Source organism: Zea mays, chromosome 2 (genome assembly GCF_902167145.1).
Source record: "Zea mays cultivar B73 chromosome 2, Zm-B73-REFERENCE-NAM-5.0, whole genome shotgun sequence".
Lineage (NCBI taxonomy): Eukaryota > Viridiplantae > Streptophyta > Magnoliopsida > Poales > Poaceae > Zea > Zea mays.
In genome coordinates, this window is record NC_050097.1 from 173418684 (window position 1) to 173446174 (window position 27491).

At 46.9% G+C, this 27491-nt stretch overlaps 1 protein-coding gene across 4 annotated transcripts; it reads left to right on the forward strand.

The window, feature by feature from the left end:
• Positions 1-4492: 4492 nt before the first annotated feature.
• LOC103647301 (non-lysosomal glucosylceramidase) lies at positions 4493-25498 on the forward strand. 4 transcript variants are annotated; one of them, XM_008671844.3, is made up of 18 exons: positions 4493-5416; positions 5954-6064; positions 6203-6259; positions 6379-6455; positions 6540-6639; positions 7624-7694; positions 9020-9120; positions 9529-9632; positions 10344-10397; positions 10492-10547; positions 10633-10671; positions 10909-11050; positions 11229-11413; positions 11802-11869; positions 22378-22450; positions 22634-22695; positions 23305-24391; positions 25022-25498. In XM_008671844.3, the coding sequence occupies exons 1-18, from the start codon at positions 5336-5338 to the stop codon at positions 25275-25277; spliced, it is 2724 nt and encodes a 907-aa protein (XP_008670066.1). In that variant the 5' UTR covers positions 4493-5335; the 3' UTR covers positions 25278-25498. The 4 variants fall into 4 exon arrangements, with proteins under 4 accessions (XP_008670066.1, XP_008670069.1, XP_035821285.1 ...); XM_008671847.4 differs by having other exon boundaries at positions 4864-5416; positions 6356-6445; XM_035965392.1 differs by lacking the exon at positions 4493-5416 and having other exon boundaries at positions 5955-6064; positions 6379-6445.
• The last annotated feature ends 1993 nt before the right edge of the window (positions 25499-27491 follow it).

Genomic DNA, 27491 nt, shown 5'->3' on the forward strand with positions numbered 1-27491 from the left:
GATGCAAATAAGGCACACAAAATGAGGAGCTCTCTCTCTATTATTCTTTGTATACAACTTTGAGTATTACACAATCTTGGATGGGATGTACTGCTGTGGCAAGTTGAGGGTGAACTGTGACATGGTGGACTCGCCGAACATCAGGAACCCTGAGACAGCAACTCCGGCATACACAAGCGTTACCACCGTGAAAGCTGAAAACTGGGCACTTAACATGAGTGATTTTGTCGATGTTTTGCGGATCAAACAAGTGTTAGCATATACGAGATGCTAACTATTTATGCTAATACTTGCGTCAGAGAGGCAAACATTGTATATGTCAAACCAATATGTTTTATTCACAGAATACATGACACGCAATCCAGATAGCATTGGACTGTGCAGAACCACATCTCTTACGCGATTGAAACAAACAGCTAGATTAAGGGTTGGTCCGCTACCAACAGACTGGCCATACAGAACAATGTCTTCTTCCCTGGTTCCATAAACATCCACAAGGCACTTGTATGTAGCCTCTATGTTAGCGAAGGTATTAGCTTCACTTGGCTGAAGATGGATTTTTAGAGAAAGGTTGTGCCAGCACTGTGATTCCTAAAAAGGGTTAACTGCTAAAAATCCCCTGAATCAAATCCACTGGAGCATAAATCAGTTTCAATGCCTCTTTGATAACAAGAAAGGCTAATGTTGTGAGGCGCCCCACGACTGAAGGTGACAGGGTAAGAGCATTAGTTTCAGAAAGTACAGATAAATACATTGCCTGATGACTGCCCATAACCAGAGTAATCATACCTGCAAAGAATGATTGAATTTTTCTAAGACAGGCAAATTCAATCATCAAGAACAGACAACAATGAATTTGTTAGAGCTATTTACATGGCTCAACAATAATGAAAAAAATAGACAGCCTGAACAACGTATTTTCATGGCTCAACATCTTTCCATTAGAAACTCTAGAGCTCAATTCGATTCAATTCAGGGAGCAGAACATAGCAGAAGAAAGACATACCTCCATGTGTCCTGGCTGGCGACGACTGCTCTGGCTCCATCCGGATGCTGGAGTTATACCTTATACGACAGTATAACAAGTTACTCCAAATCAGCTTACCTACTGACCACCAGAGCTACAACTTGAAACACGTACAGAAAAAAACAAATTCCTAAATTGAAGTAGATGCAAAACTGTGGATAGAGCTTTGCATTCGAAATGTTGGCTGGAGTATTGAAGCTTGATGTTTTCTCAGTGGAGATAATTGCTCCTTCATCAGCACTATCATCTAAATCATGGATATCATGCTCCAAACTATTTCACAACAATTTTATCATACTACAGCAGGGTGTCGAGCATGGCGCGTGCGGTGGCCTCGTTGCTTCGCGCCAGGCCGCACCACGCTTGCGTATTGGAGGCTGCCAGCTACAGCCACTCCTCCAGCTCCACAGCATGCAGTCGGGCTCGGGCCGCCTCTAGCTCCGCCTCCTTCTCCCGCAGCGCGCACGTGGCACCAGTGCCTCGCAGGCTCGCAACGCCGACCACTCCAGCTCCAGTTCCGCAGATAGGCGCTCGCACCGCCTCGTGTCCACCTCCACGTCCTGATACCGCAGCTCTGTCGCTCCAGCGTGTCCGTTGTCAACAACGGGCGAAGAAGGGCGACACCAGGGATGCCCACTCCCAGAGATCCCTCCCTGCACAGGAAGTCGAGACCACCACGTCGCCCTCGCTCTTCCCATTGTCGGAAGAAGAGATCTATTTTGGGGCCTCTCGTGGCAGGCGAGGGGACGGGAGCCGGCGAAGTTCGGCGCGAGGCGGAGCTGGGGGACACGGGTATGGGGGGGGTGCGACGGGTAGGGCGGGGGTGCACGGGCATAGGCTGCGGGGTGTGGAGGGCGACCCGCTGCTGCAGGACATCCTCATGTACTGGGGAGTACGCTGACGGGGTCGAGCATGGAGCCCGCGGGGTTCACGGGATCGGAGGCGAAGGTCCGCTCCCATTTGCTGATCTTGGGCTGGCTCTGCACCTCCCGGTCGCACGCCAGCTGCTTCGGGGACATCACCTGCTCCGAGCAGCTGGAGTAGTCCGCGTGCAGCCGCGACATCGAGTCCGACGGCCGGTCGTAGTACGCCGCCAGCTCCGGGAACGCCGGGGGTAGCCCGCCCGCCGCCACAAACGACTTCTGCTCCGGCGGGGAGCTCACCGCCACCGTGGCGAACACAGGCTTGTGGTCGCCGCCGGCGCCTTCTCCAGCCCGCCGCCCTTCTTGTTGTAGATTGGGGCGAATCGCGCGCGTGCGTACAGGTGTCTGTGGCGTTTGCGGATGGGGTGGGGCTCGCGAGGGCACGACGCACGGGGGTTTCTCCGCGGTTGTTCCTCAGGCGCGGCGCTGGATTCGCGGGTGGAGGCGGGTTCCGCGGGAGGCGCGGCGGCTGATTCACGGCCGGGCACGCACGGGACCCGCGGGGTGCAGGGGCGGGAGGTAGGGGATGGCGGGTGCAAGGGATTGGGAGCGGCATGGCAGCTGGGCGCGCGCGGGATCCTCGGAGGTAGGCGATGGCGGCGCGGGACCCGCGGGGGCAGGGATGGGAGGTATGGGATGGATTCGCGGGTGCAGCGGATCGGGAGGGGTCGCGCGGGGGAGGAGGCGGCGGGCATCACGGGCGGGGGCACGAGGGGCTGTGGACGTCCTCCTTACGTTCTTAATAGGAGTAGAGATTTTATAGGACAATTGGATTCGCCGAATAAAGTTTAGTTCATGTCGCATTTAATATTAATCATGAATATTAAATATAATCTTAATAATGTTAATAAATTCGTCTTGGCACATACAACAACATTAAATCTGTCGTCTCTAAGTAGCCACGAAGCAACAATTAAATGGAGAAATCTAACGTGAACACTAATTAAGGATGAGATCGAGAGAGAGACACCAATCGTCCTTTCATGATGATGGCTTCGGTTCGTGTTCTAATGTCAATAGACGGTAAGAGAACCACTGTATGACTGTTTCGATCAGTGTTTCACCTATAAATTAGAAATTTTATAAACAGTGTAAACATACAACCTATTGTATGACTTGTTATTTATATTGTCTGCACGTGTTTTTCAATACACATATAGACAACATTTGTGTGTGGGCTGTATATGACTTAGTCTTTACCTGTGTAATAAGTTTTATAACTAGACTATATTTAATACTCGTAATTACCACTAAACATTCAATGTGACAGAAACTAAACTTTAGTTGGTTGGAAACAAATACCTCTTTAGCCTTGCCAAATCCTTTCTCTCTTCTTATTCTTTATATTGTCTAATTCATGTATAAAGTATGTCTTTACTTAAAAGAAACAAAAAGACAAATCATCACGTTTAATCCTCTATGTGTCAGATGCTCCTTCAACCATGTAGCACCACCTTCACTCTTCGCCATGTCACATATTACAATACAAGTAATGATGCAAATCATACTAACATGGATGTAAATAATTACAACTACTATCTAAAACATTTTAAGGCAAAAGGGCCTTTAGCTAAGTTCGTTAGATGGTCTGCGTAGCATTTCTCAGGTCCGGTCTTAATCTTGACATGGACTACGGAGCCGTTGTGTATGGGTGGTCAGGTGGAGCAGAAGTTCGGGGGTTTTCTCGACCCGCATAAGAATATCTTCTTGTTAATATAAAAAGTAATTTACACACTAACGTCTAATACTACCGTATACGACGATTCGTCTGATTTTTTACCCAAATTTGCCTCGTTTATTATAAAAACTCATAACTATTTTTTTTTTTACCTTTGACATCGTTTAACATATAATATATTTGAAGTATGACTTTGAATTTTTATTTTTTTCCACAAAATTTGAATAAGACAAACCGATCAAACTTGGTATAAAAATCTAAACGAAATATAAATTGGGACCAAGAGAGTAAATAATACTACCATATAAATCACATAAATAATGCTACCATCAAAATCACATGTTACCTGCCATCTAATACAACCATATAAATAATACTAACATCTAAATAACATATATATTTTCTGCAGTAATATATGTTACTTGGCAAATTCAACAAATACACAAAACATATTTCAAATAAATCACAAATCGGAGCTAAACATGATTGAACAGAGACAAACCAAAGTTTCACAACAAAATAGGCGTGACCGAAAACCCCGCAATTCGATGGATTTCATTGTGGCCGCGACGAATAGGGCTGCTTAGGACGATTCTAATTTGGGAGCAAAGGAGATTAAATCGAGAGGATTGGTTGGGTCATGTAAATGAATTAACGGGTCTGGTGGTTTCTTTAACCGACCAAATATGTTTGTTTAAAATTCAATGTATCAAAATATTCAGAAAACATCTAATTTTTTGTATCATTTTTTTCCTGACCTTATAATTTTTAAAATTCTTAAAATTTGAAACAAAGTCTACCGAAATGTGGATGAAATTTATTTCCGGGTAGTACGGAGACGAATTTCCCCCAAAAATTCGCCGATTTTGGTCTGGGAAAGTATTCCCTGGTGCCGACTAGGCGACGGGACCACCAAAAACCACTCTCTTGTGCGCGAGCATCGTTAAAATTGGCCACGCCGCCGCCGCCGGCCGGCGAGGAGCCGGTACTGTCTGCTTGCTCTTCTTTTCACCGAACCAAAACGCCCGCCGGAAAGGGTCAAAGGGGAAACAGAGATCTCGGTTTGCAGTGATGAAGCTTCGCTGATGAGCTGGCGCCCGTCCACTCGCAACGACGCTGGACAAAAGACTAGCCGTCCCGTCCCGTCACGGCCCGGCGACCTGGCAAGGAGAACTGCAGCGACAGCGACAGCGACCTCTGGACAATCGGCTGTGACGGTCTTTCTCGTTTGTTTTATAGATAGGAAAGAAATAAAGATAAGGGTTAAAGCTTTCTCGTAGCCTCCTCAGAACATACGGGCGATTGTCTTTTCGCCGGTGAGCCATTAATTCCGTCGAGCTGATTTCTTCTTGCTGGTTTTGCCGGTTTTATTTTTTTCTTTTATTGGTAATTCTTGGCCGTGGCGACTGACGATTCCTTTTGGCGCTTGTAATAGCACAAGCATAGCTAAAGTCGTCCCGTTTCCTCCTGGTTTCAATCTGTTTGGAACTTTTGTTAGTTCCGGTCCATAGGGGGAATCGTACTATCCTGTGGTCAAAATTGTCGCTTCTTTCTTTTGTCGCTCTCTCTATACACACCAAAAAGAAGGAAAAAAAACCACGATTTTTTCTCCCAACTTTGAGTAATTACCGAGTGTTTCTTCAAGTCGGAGCTCGGCTCTGTGCTTAGCCGGGACCCTATACTTGGGGTTTTGGCGGGTCCATCGGAATGGTCAGCGGGAATCTGCTCTACCGGAGGAAGCGCTCGTGGCGTGCCGATGAGTTCGTGAGCCGGAGCACGCTGCAATTGGTAAGATTCTTCTCGCCCCTCTTCCTTCAGTTGATCCTCCGCTAGTAGCTGCAGACATTGCCTCGCCTACTGGGAAGTGACAAAACTGTAATATCCGCCTTGGTACTAAATTTGGTAGCATAGAGCATTTGATGGATGAAGTTGATTCTAGTGAGCTAGCCTATTTGCGATATCTTATTCTGCTCTCTTGCTGCTTATGATGATTGTTAGTATTCAGAGTCTTCTGAAATGTTTCTTTAAAGGCCCAAATTGCGCTAGATGAATTAGTACTTGTTTAACTGACTTTTGCAGATAAAAAAAGTTGTATTTTTTTTCCATCGTTAATAACTGTATTAAGAATTTTATTGGCTTACCAAATTAAACAGCAAATTGCTTAACCATTTGTATTTGTTGAAAGCGTCACAAGATTGTGGACAAAGTTTCCCATTTGATTTGGTTAAGTTTTGAGAAAAATATATGAGTAGTCGAGGGTATGGTATGGAATTCTGCAGTGACTGGCTTTATTTCTTATTGATCATTACTTTTGGGAATGCTCAGCTCGACTTTGATGATGGCTCACCACCAGAGCATGCATGGAGAAGGAAACTAAGTAGTCATGCTAATAGATTGAAGGAGTTCAATGTCACATTCAGAGAAGCAATTAGAATGGTATGGAAAAATGCAGCTTTCGGCTTCCCTCGTTAATGGAACTTGTACCTGTCTTCTCTGTTACTTAAGCCTGCTGAAGTCTTCATGTGATACATGGAGAGTAACATTATAATTATGTGTTTCCCCCCTCATTCTTAGATGAAACTTGGTCTCCGACTTTGGTCATACATTCGGGAAGAAGCTTCTCACGGAAGGGTAATATGTAGATTTCATATTTCATGTATCCATATGTACTTTGTAAGTTACTCGTTCTTTTACAGTTCATCTTTTATTCTGATAGTTCACTTTTAGCTTGACAAATTACCAATTGGCAGAAAGCACCAATCGATCCATTCACTAGAGAGGGCAACAAGCCCTCAGCCTCGCAAGGAGTACCTCTTGGTGGGATGGGGTGTGTGATTATTGGTTTACATCCAGCCTTTGCGTCATTCTGTTTTCATGAACGTTTAGTGTGTACATTATTTCCCTTGTGCAGGAGTGGTAGTATTTCAAGAGGCTTTAGGGGAGAATTCAAGCATTGGCAGATAACTCCTGGTTCTTGTGAAATGTCACCTGTGATGGCCAATCAATTTTCGGTAACTCCGGAACCTTGTCACTGTTCTGCTGTATCTTTAGATTTTTGTAACTAGATGTTCTTGGTAGAAGCTCAATCAAAATATATGTTCTACAATGAAAGCCCGTAAAAACAAGTTCCCAGAAAAATACTAATTTTAGCAGAGGGCATGCTCAAACTCAACCATTTGGCTCATTATAGGAAATAGATTTGGTGAACTTTTTTCATGTAGAGTGTATTTTCAGACTTTCTGCAAACAGACTAATGTTCCGCCTTGAATCTTTTTGATTAGGTATAAAGAAATAGACTCACCAGACAGTTACTTCGCTATTTTTTTTGAAGGTTTCGAACTTGATTTTCAACACTTAGCTTGTTTTACAAGATGCTGTTCCTTGTTCAATTGATATTTTATTAGAAAGGAGATACTTTTGAAATGAGCCTTTGTAGTAATAGTTCCTTTAGTTCTCTTCTCTATCAAATTGCTGATTTGAATCTTCCAGTATTCCTGAAACTGGCCACTCCTGCCAACAATCTCATTGTACTGCAAGACTGGCATATCACTTCTGGATAAAAATAAACTATACTAACAGAATAACTGATTATGAACTCATTGAAAAGTGACATCTTAGAAACTCGTTCTAGAAATATTCGTTCCATTCCATGAATGTGGGAACAATCTCGTCCCATAGTGTTAAAATATTAAGTACCGTACCACGTACCACATTCCTGTTCCTCGACTCCATCGATCCGGGAACCTAGTTACTAAGAGAGACATCACAGTTTTGTTTCGTTGAGATCCTTTAAAAATATCGAACCAGTTTGAAATCTAAGCATTCCCCATTTACTGTCTGGAGTCTTCATAAGCTTCCTGATATTATTATTATCTAGTACATGCCTAAGTTGCTGCTTGTATATATAATCAACTGGTGCAGGTTTTTGCTATGAAGTCTAAATTTTGACCCCCAACATATCATGTTTATTCACTATGTTTTTGTTATTCTTGCAGATCTTTGTCACTCGGGGAGGAACCAAGAAATACGCTTCAGTTTTGTCGCCTGGTCAACTTGATGGTTTGAAGTAAGATATTCTCATTTATTCTTCTCATTGTTTGCACCATAATCTTATTTTCCACGTTTATTTAATTTGTATTGTCTTATGCTTGGTATTTCCCCCCAAAATGGACATAACTCTGGAGTCTGGAACGTTCTTTTCATTCTTCACAACTAAGAATATATGTGCAAGTGATGTATGCACTATTCATTTATCATATTTGTAATCTTTATTAACATTTCTATTTGCAAGAAGGATATTGCATTTTCTAATGTGCCACCATTGTGTTTTATTTTTCTTAGGGTAAATAATTTTAGATATTCTATGGATTAAACAATTATACTACCTCAAGTCAACAATATATGAACAGCTTGTTTTCTTGGTCTGAAACATCATATATTGTTGACGGGACGTATCATTATACCCTGCATGCTGAGCAGCAATTATTGAGCTCAGCTTGTACTGCAATGTATGCTTTACATTTCCACCTGATTAAGTTGTGCCCTGATCCACATAGTTCCTCTGTCATGTCAATATGTTTGGTCTATACCATGCATCCATGCGGTTGGCCATGCCACTGTGTGGTATACTGCGTTGCCACACAGATGGCCTATTTTGCTGAGCTTATATGCGTTGCTTATGGCCAAATTGAGATAGGGAAAAGTAGCCACATTAGGCAGTGACCAAGCCTGATTATGCCAGAGCCTTCTGTAGCTGTGTTCTGTGTTTTTGACTAGCAGATTAAAAGGATGAATAGGGAATGACATGAAACCATGGAAACTATTTATGTTAGATAAAGGTAAAAGGGGCTACTAGGAAAAATGGAAAATTATAGGACAAAAAATCGTTAGATGACTGGATGGTGGATTTTTGTTAGAGGTTCCTATGGGGTGCTTGAGAAAAGTAGAGTTTGGTGTGGAAATATATGGTTTGTCCAGAATTTTATGGAAGAAGGGTATTCTTAGTGGTTGATTTTTTAAAGAAAAGACAAGAGGTCTGTCGCTCAATTATAAGAAGAGAAGTTCAGTAAAAAACATCACACACTTGCACACCCATGGTCCCACACAATAGCCAGGCCGTTAGCACTTAGAGACAAACATGCAAACAATATTTTTCCACTTTAGTGGTGGTATGGCCCACAAATTGGCACATAATATTTCTGTGCATAGGACCAGATGGGTGTATGAATTGTCCATGGTAAGAATGTCAAGATATTGCTCTAGTCTTATCACTGTATATATTCAGTTAGTTTATTCTTTCTTAGACTTCATCCACCTTTCCTTTTCTTTCTTCCTTTTTCCAGTACTAATTCAACCTGAAATTATACTCTATTCAATTTTTTTTGTTCTTAGGAAATCTACTGATGATGGTATATCATCCTGGGACTGGAAATTAAAGGGTGATCGTTCAACGTATCATGCTTTGTTTCCTCGAGCATGGACTGTTTATGATGGTAATGATGCTAATTATTTATGAGAAAATATTCCTTTTGCTATTAGTTTGAGATCTAATCTCCTTCACACTATCACAAAATTTCTGCCATCTCTTTTACCACTGCTCCATCTTTATTCGTTTTTTTCAGCCATTCCCATTAGGTCAATGCCAATTGGTCACAAAAATTCAGACATACAGGAAAATAGGAAAAAATAAACATTGTTGAAAATTGGAAAGATAAAAATAATTCCTGAAACAGACCCAGAACATCCTGGGGTCACTTCTGAAGGATACTTCTAAAGATTTGTAAAAATATTCATTTGGGCAAGGATGAATAATTGCTAATTACTTAAATACGTAGCACACCATTTAAAAACATTACAAACATGCAATGAGGTTGAGATGTTATTATTCTTTTGGTTTAAAGGCGAGCCAGATCCTGAACTGAAAGTATCCTGCCGTCAAATATCTCCATTTATTCCCCATGATTACCAGGAGAGCAGCCTTCCTACCTCTGTTTTTGTATACACTGTAAGTCTTCAATTTCTTTGTCAGAGTAAATTTTATGAAAATACAACATTGACTATTTGACTTTATGTTTCATATAGCCGTGAATCTAAAATCTTTGTTTTATATAGTCCTATGTTTCTCTGCATAGCAACTTATTTTTGTTCATGGAGCCAGTGAGAGTATCCATAACCCTCTTTAACCATTGAGGCATACTGGCATAGTCACTTTGCAATAACAATTGTAGTTAGACTTGCTGGTAGCGCAGTGGTTGAGCACCCAAGGTGCGGAGCTCCCCACCAGAGTTTGATTCCTGGTGCTGCATGGTTGTGTGCCCATTCCCTGGTTGAAACTCTTTGGTGGTGCATGGTTGTGTGCCCACCTCCCTGGTTGAAACAACGCAGATGGTTCCTTGGCCGCCAAAGAAGCGTGCGCACGTGAGGTTCCTGCATGTTTCCCAGGTTCCGTATGCCCCTTGTTAAAGTCAAGGGGATTTATCTCCCCTTGATAATTTTTTTAAATATTAATCGTAGTTATTTGCTTTTTTCTCTCGAGTACACTGGAGAGTTGTGTATCATTATATTAAAAAGAAAGGTTTTAGAACCCATACAAGCCCAACACACTCACAGTTTAACAAAGAAATACACATGACCTTGATCTATGAACAGCAGCCTCCAAGATCTAGCCTGCAATTCGAGTAAGGGCACCATTCTTACTTTTACTGATATTTTGCAGCTAGTGAATACTGGAAAGGAAAGAGCAAAAGTTAGCCTATTGATGACTTGGGCGGTACTAGCTACTACTTTTCCTCGAGTGTTTGCACCAAATTTGTATTTTATGATATATTGGATCTGATCATGTTTTATTCTTGATGCTATGCTAGAATTCTATAGGAGGACTTTCACATCATTCTGGGGATCATGTAAATGAGCCATTCGTGTTAGTATGATGTCATCAAAAGATTAATATGTTCTCTATTGCCAGTAGTCCATGTAGTGAAATGATTTGTTTTCTGTTTGCGCAGAGGGAAAAATGGAGTTTCTGGTGTTCTTCTACATCACAAGCAAGTCAACAACTGATCATTCTTTCTCTATTCTTCTTTTGGCGAACTTCCTTGGATATTTTAGATTAGTCCAATCTTGAAACTAAGTACTTATAGCCGATCTAAAGTCATCCATATTCTCTGCCTGAAAAAGGAAGAAACTATGGCTCAATACATGGCGTTTTCTGCATATACTTTCCAACATGATTCTTTTGTAACTTAAAGCCTAGCATTGATTCTGTATTAATAACATTGCAGGACAGCCAATAATAATCCTCCTGTAACATTTGCAATTGCGGCATGTGAAAATCAAAATGTAAATGTCACAGTATTGCCTGTTTTTGGGCTTTCTGGAGAAAGTTCTGTTACTGCTAGGGGAATGTGGGGCACAATGGTTCAGGTGATTTTACTTCTTTCCTTTCTTTGTTTTTCCCTGCATGTAATTCCGTGTTTTAGATGAGATTATTGTATGCATAGAAGGCAAATCTTCTGTGGAACTGTTTTGAAATAACCAAATGTTTGCCATTTTGATGACTGAGGGTGCATATCATACCATCTGATTGTTTAATTGTTTAAAGGATGGTTCCTTTGATCAAGATAATCTCAATACTGGTCCTAGCATGCCTTCTTTGCTGGGCGATACAGTTTGTGCAGCAGTTTCTGCTTCCACCTGGGTTGAACCACATGGAAGATGTGCAGTTGTATTTGCATTGGCTTGGTCTTCTCCTCAGGTTAAATTTAAAAAGGGGAGTACATACTACAGGTAACTTCTTTATTCCTAACTTTTATTTGGTGACAACTGTTAATCACGATGCATCCAAGACCGGCACAACTCAGAGCACTTGTTAAAAACACTTTCTGATTCCTTTCATTCAAACCTTCAAGTTGTTGGACAATGGATGTGGGAATAGTCTTTGCACTCTGTCAATCTTTTCCTCCACATGCCATTCAGCTTTTACTATGCAGTATATAGCCTGAATAGTAAATAGTCTGTTAATCAGCTTATGTTTTGACAAGGGCTAAACATTGATAATACTTATATCTTTCATTAATGTATCTGTAGTGATGTGGTTTATATTATTGATAGCAAAACTCCTGTATTCCTAGCTTTGTTCCACTTTAATAAGATTTAATTCATGCTGCGCTAACAGGAGATATACAAAGTTTTATGGAACTTCTCCAAGATCAGCAGTAAATTTGGTAGAGGACGCTTTGATGAGTATGTTTCCTGTAAACATCTATTGCACAACATATGCTTTCCTCTCATATTTGAATATTCTGGTTTGATTCTCTTATGATCAGCATCACCTACCAGCGCCACCACAAACATACACATGGCTAGGGTAGGCCGCCCGCAACAGTTTTTTATAGATTTGATTAGGAGTTTGTTCGGAGTCCTTATCTGAATAGAGTTGGGGCTACCAAGGTTGTTGCTCCAGCCTATATAAATGTAATCCCTTGACAAAGTAAAGGAGGAAAGCAGGGCGTTAATCTTGCCGACTGCTCACCCCTGCCTTTTCCCTCGTATTACTGTTCATCTATGTGTATTTTCACTCGTGAACAGTACCATGACCTCCCTGCTCCGAAAACCCTAGATCACGGTGCCCAAGCGTCAGGGGCTCAGTCGTCGTCTCTGCCCCTGTACAACACTCTTACGATCTCCTCAGTGTAGGCTCCAACAATCTGGTATCAGCGATGCCAGGACACGACGACAACAACCCAGTGGTCTCCTCTGCCACCGTCTCCCGTCACGGCGACCACCATCGACTCCACCACCTCCCCCACCATGCCCGACCCCCAACACACCGACATGGACTTCTAGTGCATGATCGTGAAGCAACTCGTGTCGCTTTCAACGCGGATGAGTGCCATAAGCGTCCAATAGTCTGCGTGGCTCGCTGCCCTGGAAGCCCGATAGTTCGTCGCCTCTTCCGCTGTCTACATAGCTGGCTTTCCCTATGGGTGTTGGGGTATGACGACCTCCACCATAACGCAAGCCGCGCCCACACTTCCCTTGACCGCCACCACGCCTCCACCTCTGATCCCATCTACTACCATCCTGCCGCCACCCTCGATGCCATCTCCTACCACCAGCCTCGCCCCTCCTACTTGAGCCGCACCACCCCTACTACACCCCACCAATCCACCTCATTCCCTTCCACACCTTCCTCGATCCCAACCATTGCGGAATCACACTGCACCACACCCATCATGCCAATTGCCGAACTCCACCCCACCGCACCCATAGCTATCCACTCTCACTTCCATAAGCTTTCCTTCCTGACCTTTGATGGCAAGTAGGACCCCCTTGGTTGGCTCAACCGATGCAAGCACTTCTTCCGTGGCCAGCGCACACTCAAGTCGGATAAAGTCTGGCTCACCTCGTTCCACCTCACCGGTATCGCGCAACATTGGTTCTGCATGTTGGAATGTGATGAGTCTGGCATCTAGTGGCCATGCTTCAAGCTTCTATGCCAGTAGTGCTTCGGACCGCCAGCCCGACACAACCTGCAGGCTGAACTAACGGGTCTGCCATTTTGCTCCACGGTGATCGATTACCAGGAGCGATTCCTGATGCTCCTCTGCAACACCGACCCGCTGGCTCCACACCTTTAGGTACAACTATTGGTCACAAGTCTTCCATGGCACTGGTTTGGGCCTACAAGCGGCACACGCTCACCCTTGATGGCGTGACAACGAGGGGCAGTCGTGGCCCACGAGCACTGCCCCATCCCTCAGACACACTTGGCGTGACCGGTACCCCTCCTTCCTCGACCACTTTAGCTCCTACGCTGGGCCAGGTGTACAAGCATCGCACCGTAGACGAGATGGTCGAACATCGACGCCAGGGCCTATGCTACAACTATGATGAGCCGTTCGTCTATGGTGATCACTCTCGGCGCCTCTACCTCAAGGTGATCGACAACGACGATGACATTGCACCACTGTGCATGGAGGTTCCTGACACCGATCCCCTAGTCATCTCCCTACATGCCATGGTCGGGTTGCGCACGACGGACACAATGCAATCGTCACCGACATCCAAGGGCACTAGCTTACTGCTCTAATGGACACGAGGTTGACACACAACTTCAATGCCACCGTCGTGACTAAGATTGGCCTTTGCTTGGCCAACTACCTCGACCTTCTTGTCTCAGTCGCTAACAGTGACAAGGTACCTGCTTCGGCCGTGCCACCGATGACTAGTTTCATGTCAGCACTGAGCCCTTCCCCATCACCCCTACGCCATTCCGCTAGGGGCGTACAACATTGTCCTAGGTGTCACCTTTTTGTGCTTGTTGGGGCCGATCCTCTAGAACCTCGACGACTACTGGATGGCCTTCTAGCACGATGGCCGACACATCCAATGGCATAATATTGGGACCCCGACCCTTGTAGCACCCAAGACCTTGGTTGGCGCCCACATTGACCATGCCTCACCACTCCTGGAGCGCCTCCTTGACGACTTTGATGACGTATTCGCTATGCCCTCCATCCTTCCTCTCGCATGGAAGTGCGAACACCGCATCCACTTGCTGTCAAACACGACGTTGGTGGCCGTGCGCCCTATCACTACCCATAGCTCCAGAAGGACGAGTTGGAGCGCTAGGTGGCTAATATGCTCGCTCAACATCATCCGACTGAGCATGTTGGGCTTCTTTGCCCCGGTCCTCGTCAAGAAATATGACGACTCGTGGCACTTCTGCATCGACTATTGTACCCTCAACGATTGCACAGTGAAGGACAAGTACCCTATCCCTATGGTGGATGAATTTCTAGACAAGCTCCACGTCGTGCATTTCTTCACCATTTTGACCTCCGTTCTAGGTACAACCAAGTCCCGTTTGCACGCCGATGGAATGGAGAAAACGACATTTCACACCCACCATGCCCACTTTGAGTTTTTTGTGACGTCGTTTATTTGGATGAATGCCTCCGCCACATTCCAAAGCCTAATGAACGACGTCCTACAACCCTTCATATGTCGGTTTGTGCTTGTCTTTTTTGATGATATCCTCATATACAACTCCTCGTGGTTAGCACACCTGTAGCATATCAAGGTAGTCATCAACGCCCTTCACGTCAACTCCCTCTTCGCCAACTGCTCTAAATGTGCCTTGCGTGTTGTGGATCACCTACCTCGACCATGTGATATCTGTCGATAGCATTTCCATGGATGGCCAAAAGGTGGAGGCCATGGTCTCCTGGCCCCGGCCTCGCTCGGTTTGGGGACTACACGACTTCCTAGGACTGCATGCTGCTAACACAAGTACATCAAGGACTTCGTTGCAATCGTTGTGCTTCTCACCAATCTCCTCAAGAAGGAGGCCTTTCAGTGGGGCTTCGAGTTGGAGGCTGCGTCCCAAACGCTCAAACACGCCTTCTCAACGGCGCCCGTCCTCTAGCTATCACCTTCGATGCCCCCTTTATCGTCGTCTTTGATGCTTCTGGGATGGGGTTCAGCACTATCCTTCACCGGGGCATGGGACCCTTGGCCTTCTTCATCCCCCTTTGCGACGCGCCATTTGAAGCTGGCGGCCTACGAGCGGTAACTAATCAGCTTGGTGGAGATGGTGCGGTGCCAGCGACTGTATCTATGTGGTTGCCGCTTCCCTCGTCCGCATGGACGACTAAAGCTTGAAGTTCATCCTTTACCAACGACTGTCGACCATTCTGTAGCAACACTGGGTCGACAAGCTGTTTGGTTTCAATTTTACTATTGAACACTATCCCGGTAGCCTGAACATGGTGCCCGACGCACTCTCCTGCTGTGGTGTTGACGACTCTGGCATCGACTCGCGCAGCCTGATGTGTACTTGGTAGCTTTCTATAGGTCCGTCCTTTTGGCTCCATGGCAACATCGCTCGGGAGGCCACAACACACCCGACCTACAACGACAATGGCAACAAGCTTGACCGTGGTCGGATGGGCGACCTGTGGTGCACACACGATGACCTACTTCTCCATGGCTCAAGGATGTTCCTGCCCTAGTTCTCGGCCATTCTTCCCTAGGTGTCACAGCTCACGCATGCGGGCCATAAGAGCATCCTAAAGACGCTACAACAACTGCACGCCTATTTCCACGTCGAGGGTGACCGTGCCTTAGTGCGTGATTAAAACTCGACCTGCAAAGGTAAGACAACCTCCGATTATTGTATTTAAGAAGACCTTCTCATACAGGTCGAGAAAACCCCCGAACCCCTGCCCCACCCATACACAGCGGCATCGAAGCCCATGTGAGAACGACCGCGACTGGGGCCGAGCCTTAGACCTATGCTTCGGCATGGGACAGACGAGGGGATTTTTTAACTATAGCCTGAAATTCGCTCCCACGGGGAGTCAAACCCAGGACCTAAGGAGTGCTACTCAGACCACCTAACCAACTCAGTAGATGCCCTTTTGCTTGGTGCACGATTACGTCTGTGCATGTGGCACATGTCAGCACAACAAAACGAGTCGTTGCACCTGGCCGGCCTCCTTCAACTGCTCGATATCCCCCTCCTAGATATGGTCAGACATTGCTCTTGACTTCATCGAGGGCCTCCCGCAGGTGCATGGCAAGTCGGTCATTCTGGCATTGGTGCACTGCTTTTCGAAGTACTTCATTGCCCTCGGTCACCCCTATGCTATTTCCTCCATCGCGTGCACCTTTTTTGCCAAGATTGTATGGCTCCACGGCTTTCCGATGTCCATCATTAGCGATTGTGACTCGGTGTTCACTAGCGTCATGTGGTGCCACTTAATCAAGATGACATATGTCAAGCTGCGCATGAGCATTACCTTCCACCGTAGACGGATGGCTAGTCCAAGGCTGCCAACAAGACCATCGCCATGTACCTTAGTTGCATCATCGACGACTGCCCCCAGGTGTCAAGGGCGTTAACCCCTCGAGCAGCTGGACCGCGGCTACGTAACTCGTACCCGCTGTCCGTCTTCTCCGGCGAGGTAATCCTCAGCCGTAGGCTTTAGAGAGAGTGTAGGGAGATGGGAGATAAAGCTGATGTATTTCTTATTCCTTTCACTGCCTCATGGTTCCATATAAATAGGCCACTGGCCCGACCAACTAGGTAACTTCTAATTTAGGAAATGACTTATTTGGAAACCCTAATTTAGGAAATGACTTATTTGGAAACCAACTCCCCTCTAATTAAGGCCTATCAATTTGGCCACTAATCTAGCCACTTTCCTTGGATGGACCTTCCTTGGTAGTGCTGCTGCTGGCGCCTTCCTTAAACGCCCTAGCCTCAGCCCTCCTGGCGTCGCGGGCCCGCGTGTAGGTGCGGCCCCACATGACATCTCTCCCCCCCTCGAGGTCCAGCTCGTCCTCGAGCTGAAAATCTGGGTATGTAGCGCGAAACTTGTCGAGGTCCTCCCAGGTCGCCGAAGTGTCTGGTTCGCCCCTCCACTGGACCAGCACCTGTTGAACACCCCGTGCCAGGCGAGCGCGTTCCACCCGAGCCGGCTCTGGAACAATCGCCCCATGATGGATGTCGGGTAGGGGTGGTGGGGCGGATGGAGGTGCCCCTACAAACTTCTTCAGGGTGCCCACGTGGAAGACGTCATGAATGCGGGCCTGTGGTGGTAGCTCCAGGCGAACGGCGACATTGTTGATGAGCTCGATGACGCGGTAGGGCCCGAGGAAGCGGGGCTTTAGTTTGCCCGATGTCTGTTGTGGCAGTGAGGACGGAGCTCGCTGGCGAAGTCGAAGGAGTGCCCAGTCGCCGACTGCATATGTCACTGGCCGGTGTTGCTTGTCGTAGTGTCGTTTCTGCACCGCTTGGGCCTGCTCGAGGCGATAGCGCACATCGGCCAGGAATGCCTCGCGTTCCTCCATGTTGCGTGCGACCGCATCCACCCTTGTTTCACCAGGCTCATAAGAGCGGATGGAGGGCGGGTCACGACCATACACCACCCGGAATGGCGTCTCCCGGAGCGAGGACTGGTATGCCGTGTTGTACACGTATTCGGCCCACGGCAGCCAGCGAAGCCATTGTCGAGGACGGTCGCCTGTAAAACAGCGGAGGTACATAATGATGACGCGGTTGGCCGCCTCCGTCTGGCCGTCGGACTGTGGGTGGAAGGCGGACGACATGTGCAGCTTAGTGCCCATGAGCCGCATGAGCTCACGCCAGAACGTCGAGGTGAACACCGGGTCGCGGTCGGACACCATGGATTGTGGCACACCATGGAGGCGTACAATGTCGGCGAAGAAGGCCTGCGCCACCGACTCGGCGGTGTATGGGTGGCCGAGGGCGATGAAGTGGCAATACTTGCTGAAGCGGTCGACGACGGAGAGGATCACCGACTTCCCATTGACACGGGGAAGTGCTTCAATGAAGTCGAGGCCGATGTCTGCCCAAACGACGGTGGGAATCGGTAGTGGCATGAGGAGACCTGCCGGATGAAGATGCTCCGACTTGTACCGCTGACAAGTGGGACATGCCCGGACGAAGTCCTGCACCAAACTCCGCATGTTGGGAAAATGGAAGTCACGACGGAGGCGGTGTAGTGTGCGCTGGACGCCCTCATGTCCATCATTATGGACAGCCGCCACAATCTCCTGCAGAAGTGGCGATGCCGGTGGAATGTATAGGCGCCTGTCATAGAGAACCATGTCGTCGACCACCGCCCATGGATCAGTGCGTGTGCCCGCCCTGACTTCGTCGTGGATGGCAGCCAGAGCGGGCTCAGTAGCCTGGGCGTGTCGGAGGCGGCTGATGAAGTCGAAGCGGGGAGCTGAGATTGCCTGGAGAGTCCCCGTGCCGTCCTCTTCGGTGTCGCGGCGTGAGAGCGCGTTGGCCACCGTGTTCGTTGCTCCTGACTTGTACTCGACGGAGAAGTCGAACCCGAGGAGCTTACCCACCCAATGATGCTGTGGAATGGTCGCCAGGCGCTGATCGAGGAGGTACTTGAGGCTGTAGTGGTCTGTCTTGACAACGAAGCGTCGCCCCCATAGGTACGGCCTCCAATGCCGTACGGCAAGCACGAGCCCGATGAGTTCGCGCTCATAGGCCACTAGGGAGCGATGGCGGGGCGCCACCGGTCGACTGAAGAAGGCGAGCGGATGAGCCTCCTGTATGAGCACCGCCCCGAAGCCATAGGTAGACGCGTCGCACTCCACGATGAAGGGCTTGGTGAAGTCCGGTAATGTCAACACCGGTGCTGTCGTCACTGCCCTTTTGAGGGCATGAAAAGCGGCGCTTGCCTCGTCGGACCACACGAACCCCTCTTTCTTCAGGAGTGCTGTGAGGGGTGCTGCAATGGCGCCGTAGTTGTGGACGAACTTGCGATAGTAGCCTGCCAGACCGAGGAAGCCCCGCACGGCGCGCGCCGAACGAGGTTGGGGCCAGTCGTGGATGGCCTGGACCTTCGCGGGATCCATAGCGACACCAGCCGCTGAAATGACGTGGCCGAGGTAGGCGACGGAGTCAACACCAAAGGAGCACTTGGACCTCTTGACAAAGAGTCGGTGCTGGCGCAGGGTGTTGAGGACGACGCGGAGGTGCCGGAGGTGGTCCGCCCATGAGGTGCTGTATATCAAGATGTCGTCAAAGAAGACAAGCACAAACCGGCGGAGGTAGGTGCGCAGGACGTCATTCATCAAAGCCTGGAATGTGGCTGGGGCGTTGCACAGCCCGAACGGCATCACCAGGAACTCGTAGAGGCCGTCGTGGGTGCGGAACGCCGTTTTATGGACGTCCTCCTGCCGCATCCGCACTTGGTGATACCCCGACCGCAGGTCCAGCTTGGTGAAGAGGCGTGCACCATGGAGCTCGTCGAGGAGCTCGTCGACGACCGGAATCGGAAACGCGTCTTTGACAGTGAGCGCGTTCAACGCGCGGTAGTCGACGCAGAAGCGCCACGACCCGTCCAGCTTCTTGACAAGGATGACCGGGGAAGAGAACGCCGAGTCACTGCGGCGGACGATGCCCTGGTCGATCATGGCGGCGCACTGCCGCTCAAGTTCGTCCTTGTGCGCCGCCGGGTACCTGTACGGTCGCACCGCCACCGGGGAGGAGCCTGGCTTGAGGACGATGTGGTGCTCGCGGCCGCGTGCTAGAGGTAGTCCGCTCGGCTCGGTGAAGACATCGGCGAAGGCGTGTAGCAGCCCGTCGATGAGGGTGTCGTCGGTTGTGGCGGCTAGGAGAGTCGGCGTGGATGGAGGTGCTACCCCGCGCCAGCAGACGTCCCGACCCTCCCACTGGAATGCCATGGTTCGGGTGGTGAAGTCCCATACAATGGGCCCGAGCGTGGCCATCCAGTGCGTGCCGAGGACGACGTCGTATCCCGCTAAGGGCATTACGAAGAGGTCGACGCCGAATACCATGCCGCCCACGTCGATCGGAGCGTTGCGAAGAACGCCCGGGCAGGCCACACGCTCCCCATTGGCCACCGTTGCCGTGAGTCGAGGCCGCGGCTCGATGGTCAGCCCGGAGCGTCGCGCAGCCGTTTCCCCGATGAAGCTGTGTGTGGAGCCTGTGTCGATGAGCGCGACGAAAGTAGCGGCGCCGACGATCACCTGCAGTTGTACCGTATTGCCGACGAGTACCCCTGCGACGGCGTGAAGGGAGAACACCGGTGTCTCCGTGTCGGGGTCCTCCCCTGTGGCGGACTCGTCGGCGGTGTCCAACTCGACGCCGTTGATGTAGAAGATCCGCGTACAGACGCGGTTGTGCCCCCGTGTGTAGCGCTCGTTGCAGTTGAAGCAGAGGCCTTGCCGACGGCGCTCCTCTTGCTCCTGCATGGATAGGCGTTTGCGCCCATCTGCCATGACCGCGGGCGTGGCTGCCTTCTCAGCCGGCGGGGCAGGCAGAGCTAGTCGCGGTGCAGGGGTTGGCAGCAGACCACGGGTGGCGCCCTTGGGAGGCGGCGATGTATATTGTTCCCGAAGCTCCAGCTGGCGCGCCAGGCTCATGGCAGCCGCCAAGGACTGCGGGTTGTGTACCTGGACGTCAAGGCTGAGCGGGGGACGGAGACCCCCCGTGAACAGTTGGACCCGTTGTGCCTCGTCGAGGGGTCCTGCACGTGGAAGGAGCGCCTGGAAGCGGTCCTGATAGTCCGCGACAGACCCCGTGCGGCGGCAATCAGCCAGCTCGAAGAGAGGCGCAGCGCGGAGAGGAGGACCGTAGCGCAGATTGAGCAACTCCTTGAACCTGCGCCACGATGGAGTACCCTCGTCCGTCTGGACCTGGATATACCACATCTGCGCCCCGTGCTCCAAGTTGTAGGATGCCATCCAGACCTTCTCCTCCTCCATGATGCGCTGCTGATGGAAGTAGGATTCGCAGCGGTTGATGAAGATGAGAGGATCGGTTTTACCATCGTACCGAGGAAAGTCCAGCTTTTGGAACCTCGGTGGCCGGTCCCCATGGTGCTCGCCGTAGCCGATCTTGTGGCCGGAGGCGGACGTGCGGTCGGCTGTGAGGCTGGCGATGGCTTGGGCGTTGGCCGCGACGGACGCCTGCAGGGACTTGAGAGCCTCGGCAAAGGCCTTGAAGTCGTTGGAATCGCCCATGGCTGGAACGCAAGACGCCACAGAGGACGTCGGTGATGTTGGTGCTGCGGCTGGCGTAGTGGTGGACTGGGAAGAGGATCGCCGGGATCGTGATACCAGGTTGTCAAGGGCGTTAACCCCTCGAGCAGCTGGACCGCGGCTACGTAACTCGTACCCGCTGTCCGTCTTCTCCGGCGAGGTAATCCTCAGCCGTAGGCTTTAGAGAGAGTGTAGGGAGATGGGAGATAAAGCTGATGTATTTCTTATTCCTTTCACTGCCTCATGGTTCCATATAAATAGGCCACTGGCCCGACCAACTAGGTAACTTCTAATTTAGGAAATGACTTATTTGGAAACCCTAATTTAGGAAATGACTTATTTGGAAACCAACTCCCCTCTAATTAAGGCCTATCAATTTGGCCACTAATCTAGCCACTTTCCTTGGATGGACCTTCCTTGGTAGTGCTGCTGCTGGCGCCTTCCTTAAACGCCCTAGCCTCAGCCCTCCTGGCGTCGCGGGCCCGCGTGTAGGTGCGGCCCCACATGACACCAGGTGTGGGTTCAGTGGCTTCCCTGGGTGGAATATTGCTACAACACTTTCTCCCACACTTCCTTGTATGCCACACCGTTTTAGGCGGTTTACGATTGAGAGCCCTCAGCGCTAGCCCCATTCTTGGCAGGGATGACACATGCTGCGGGAGCAGGACCTCTTCTTGACAGTGGTGCGTGACTGGAATTTTCAAGAGCAGGCCTACGCCAAGCGCTACTACGACGGCTATCATCGCGACCTCAAGTTCTTCGTTGACAATTAGGTGTGGCTGCGCTTCCTCCATTGCCAAGCCGCCTCCCTTGTGGCCCGTCCCAACATCAAGCCCGGCCCTCGCTATGTCGGGCCCTTCTATGTCAAAGAGCGCATCGGCGCTGTTGCAAACCACCTGCAGCTGCTCAAGGGTGCTCGCATGATGTTTTCCATGTCGTCCTGCTCAAGTTGTGCCACAACGCTCCTGCTCCTCCTTTCGGATCTCCAAAACTTCCACTGCTTGTCTTCTTGTAGGCCCTGCACGCCAATCTTCGCCTAAGCGCCGGCCCCCATCCCCCGTACAACACTCCTACGATCCCTGCAGTGCAGGCTCTAACAGATTCACTACTGCTTCCTTTAATTTGTGGTGTATTTATTTCTCTACTAGTTACTTTCTTACTTGAGAAAATTTGCTTATTAATGTGACTTTCAGAGTATAAACATTGGGAAGAAGAGATTGATAAGTGGCAGACCCCGGTTCTCCAAGATGAGAGGCTTCCAGAATGGTACATGCTTGTGCTGTGCATGACTTACTGGCTTGATTGCTTCTGACATATTTGTACTTACTGATAATCAATTATGTGAAATTCATGCTTGTACTTCATATTTTCTGTAGAGACCATAAGATTTAGTTTGGTATTATTAGAGTTTGATCTCATGGTAAGATGTCTGTACTTTAACCCTTGCAGGTACAAGATTACACTCTTTAATGAGCTGTACTTCCTAGTTGCTGGTGGAACCGTTTGGATTGGTACTGATCTCTGCATATTGTTACACTTTTCCCTTTCCAATTTTGCCATATTAGGTTGGCAAGTAACACAATGGGCTTGAATGATATTGGTATACACATTACTGGATTTTGGCAATAATTAACCTAGTACTTCCTTAGAAATCATCCTCCATTTAGCTTCTGTTTGAGTGGTGTCTTTTGGACAACAGTATAAAATTAATAAGCAATATGTGAATTGTGTTTTCTTAATTTCTTCATTGATCCATGTTTACCAAATAACTTCCTATAACAATGAAAGTATTGCTTGCAAATTTTGTGTTGAAGTTGTGCGTGTTGGTTGATATGTAGTCGTTTTAAAGATCAAGTTGCTTTTGGACAAATAAATGAAGAACATAATGTTAGGTTGATCCAAGAGCAGACTGATCATACAAGTCCCATTGTTCTGATAATTTCGATGGTCATTTTTTGGTCTGATTATATTTTCTCTTTTAGAAGGTGATAATACTAAAAAAAGATTTATTTTTTATAAATGCATTTTTACAACTTCCAATGCTATGATTTTATTTTTACAATTTTGGTATCTGTATTTGTTACTCATAAATAGTGAATCATTTTTTTTGTACGTGACAGATAGTGGATCTTTGGTGTCTGATGCTGATAACAAGTCGAATCCAGAGGAAAGTAATTTGTCACATGAGATCGATGACAAAGAAAATGTTGGGAAATTTTTGTACCTTGAAGGAATAGAATACTTCATGTGGTGCACCTATGATGTACACTTCTATGCCTCCTTTGCTCTTTTGGATCTGTTTCCTAAGATTGAATTGAGCATTCAACGTGATTTTGCTAGAGCTGTTTTGCGGGAAGATAACAGAAGAGTCAGATTTCTTGCTGATGGTACCTGGGGTATTCGTAAAGTAATCGGTGCTGTCGCCCATGATCTTGGAGCACATGATCCTTGGCATGAATTGAATGCTTACAACATACATGACACAAGTAGATGGAAAGATCTTAATCCCAAGTTCGTTCTTCAGATTTACAGGGATTTTGCTGCAACAGGTGACAAGTCATTTGGCAAGGATGTCTGGCCTGCAGTCTGTACTGCTATGGAATACATGGAACAATTCGATCATGATGGTGATGGTATGATTGAAAATGATGGATTTCCTGATCAAACTTACGATGCTTGGACAGTTCAAGGAGTAAGTGCATATTGTGGTTGCCTCTGGCTTGCTGCCCTTCAAGCTGCGGCAGCACTGGCCGGAAGCCTTGGACATGATGACTATGCTGAGAGGTGCATGACAAGATTTGTGAAAGCTAAAACTGTATTTGAAGCCAGGTTATGGAATGGTTCACACTTCAATTATGACAGTGGTACAAGTTATAGTAGCCGTTCCATCCAGGCAGATCAGCTGGCTGGACAATGGTATACTGCATCGTCAGGTTTGCCTCCTCTATTTGATGAGGATAGGATAAAATGCACGCTTCAGAAAATATTTGACTACAATGTGATGAGGGTGAAAGGAGGACGTATGGGAGCCGTGAATGGTATGCATCCAAATGGGAAGGTAGATGAAACCTGTATGCAGTCAAGAGAAATCTGGACAGGAGTAACATATAGTTTAGCAGCAACGATGCTGCTCCATGGAATGGAGCATCAGGCCTTCACTACTGCAGAAGGCATTTATACTGCAGGATGGTCTGAAGAGGGCTATGGGTAATGCTTCTTTTCCCAATACTCCCTCCCTCTAAAAAAAGTAAATTCTAGGATTGGCTCAAGTCAATTTTTCTTAAATTTAACTAAGTCTCTAAATAACACTACCAAGGAAACATATTTTAATCTAAAAAAGGGCCTGAGTGAGATTTGGGGAAGGGATAAACTTTGAGACTGATTGACTTTGGAAAAAAGCTAGAATTGCACTCTTTTTTTTTGGGTGGAGGGAGACATGAGATGTACAGTAATGTGAATGGATTTTCACATAGTTGTTTTGAGATCTGTAAATGTCAAGTAATGTGCAACATAGTCAAAAAGGGTTTTGATGTTATTGTGCATTTTCCTTTGGTATATGAATATGATGTCCGAGTCTCACTATAAAGCCTATTTTTGTTTCTTCAAATATCTGTTTAACTCTCAAAATCATAGCTTCCCTCCAGTCCCTACTAAAACTGCTAAAGATCACTTTGTAATGTTCTGTTTGTTCTTGGCAATAGATTTAGTTCTTTTATGGGTGCAACACTTTTGTTAGATTTGGTACAGTCATCAATCTATCTTGTAACAGAAATGGAGCCAATTCATTCGATCTATTCTTCTAATAATTATTAATCAATTTCCTTGAAACAAATTCAGGTACTGGTTCCAAACTCCAGAAGCATGGACAATTGATGGCCATTACAGGTCACTAATTTATATGCGCCCCCTTGCAATCTGGGCAATGCAGTGGGCCTTGTCGCCTCCAAGGTCGATACTGGAGGCGCCGAAGGTAAATACAATGGACAGAGCTCACATTTCTCCAGGCACCTTCCAATTTCTCCAGGATAGCGTTAGAAAGATGACACCAAAAAACGGTTGTTTTGGAAACACTGTAATTAACTTGGATTGCTGATGTGACGGTAGCACTTGTATCTCGCACTGTCCAATGTATGTTTACGGAGCACCTCATTTAGAAAATGTTGAGTGTGAAACGGGTGCTATATTCTGTTCAGCCTTTGCAGTTATGTGGTGTACCTCTCTGATGTAAATTGCATCTCACAGTGGGCCGGACTTTGTAAATTGTTGTACAGAAAACGTACATATGATAATGCCGTGTTACCCTGATATTCATGACACCGTTTACCACAAAAATCTGTACAGTTTATTGTTCATATAGTATTTTAGAACGAGTACTTGTCAGATTGGCGTAAGACAATGTCCTCTTAGCGCTGTACTCTTGATGGTATATATAGATGTACATGTGAATGATTTATGACTTGTTTGGTTATTCCTATCATATATGAATTGGATGAGATTGAAAAAAGTTATGGAAGATTTTGACTTGTTTAGGATTTAATCCCACCCAATGCATATAGATTGGAAGCAAAACGAACAAGTCCTTACATGGTAGGTAATAGATTCGAAGACGTGGTCCCATGTCTTTACATGTCAGATAACAGGATTGTCAAGATTAGGAGCATGATCCTTGCTTACTATATGTAACTTTCTATCTCTAACATATATAATCTTCTATCATTAATATCCTCTCAATCTTTTTTTAGACTTTGTATCACCTCGATGTATGGATTGAAAAATCATTAAAGCTTCCTTTATTGAAAAATAATATCCTCTCAATCTGGATGGTACAAAATTAAGTTTAAATTGCTATAAATTTTATCAAATGGTGGACCAACCAATGACTTAGTCATGATATCATACACTTGATCTTTGGAGAATATGATCCACACATCTAATTGGTGATATACCACCCGTTTACGCACAAAGTGATAATCAACTTTCACATGTTTGGTGTGATGATGAAAATGTGGATTCGCCATGACGTAGGTAGCCCCAATATTGTCAAACTAGAGAGTCGATGGTTGTGATTGTGGCATAACAAGTTCCTGAAGCAGTACTTGCACCCAAATAAGTTATATAGTAGTATTAGTGGTCTCCTTATATTCATCCTCCATACGTGAGTCGGTTAGGTGTTTCCTAGAACTTTAAGAAATAGTATTGTCATCCAAGAAGACAGTGTAACCACCAGTGCCATGCTGATCATCCTTCCACATCAGAAAAAAGCACATGGTACTAAGGAACCAAACTTCATAATGGAGAGCCTCATACCAGAGTGAATCAAAGATACCACAAGTTGCCTTCACTACTACCCAATGAGACGTATTTGGTGCCGACATATATTGATACCTTGACTAACCGAGAATGATATATCAGAATGTGTGAATAATAAGTTCTAGAGAGCACCAACCACGCTGCGGTAACATGTATCATCTTTTGGTGGGAGAGGTGTACCATTGTGCAGAAAGAACTTGTCGGCATGCAACAACTGGGTAGTGACGCCTTTAGAAATCCCCAGGTTGGTGTGCAACAAAAGGTCCTTGATATATCTATATTGTATGAGAACCAATCCGATAGTGTATGATGAACTTTAGTGTCCAGAAAATAATCGAGTCGTCCAAGGTCCTTCACCACAAACTCAACTTGAAGTTGTTGGAGGAGGCAATCAGTAGCAAAAGATGAGGAGCTAATGATGATGATGTCATCCACATAGATGAGGATAGACATGCTAATGTCGGTTTTATGAAAAATAAATAGAGATACATCCGCCTTGGACGCATGAAAACCAAGCCTATGGTGCTTGTTTAAGACCATATAAAGATTTATCAAGCTTGCATATATAATTGGGATGAGTGAAGTCTTTAAAACCCGACAATTGCTTCATATAAATGTCTTTACCAAAAATACATGAATAAAATCAATTTGATTGTCAATCTATCAAAGTGACCATCCTTGAGAACCGCCAAAGATAATAAAAGATGGATGAAGGTCGGCTTCACAACTTGACTGAATGTGTCATCATAATCCCCATACTACTGCTTGAAACCTTTGACAACCAAATGGGCCTTGTAACGATCAATTGATCCATCTATGTATTTGAGTTTGAAAATCTACTTAGAGTCAATGACTACCAAAATCTTGGCAAAAAAGCAACCTTTGCCGAGTGCTGTGGCCTCGGCGTCGGTAAAGCTTCTTTGCAGAGTGCTGTGGCCTCGGGGCTCAGCAAAGAAGCAACCTTTGCCGAGTGCCTCCTAGTGCACTCGGCAAAGGT

What these genes read in the sequence shown, in the direction of transcription:
- LOC103647301 (XM_008671844.3), top strand. Translation starts at nt 5,336, where the DNA reads ATGGTCAGCGGGAATCTGCTCTACCGGAGGAAGCGCTCGTGGCGTGCC. An exon ending in GTACCTCTTGGTGGGATGGG is followed by an intron (nt 6,456 to 6,539) that starts GTGTGTGATTAT and finishes TCCCTTGTGCAG; the next exon opens with GAGTGGTAGTATTTCAAGAG. An exon ending in GGTCAACTTGATGGTTTGAA is followed by an intron (nt 7,695 to 9,019) that starts GTAAGATATTCT and finishes TTTTGTTCTTAG; the next exon opens with GAAATCTACTGATGATGGTA.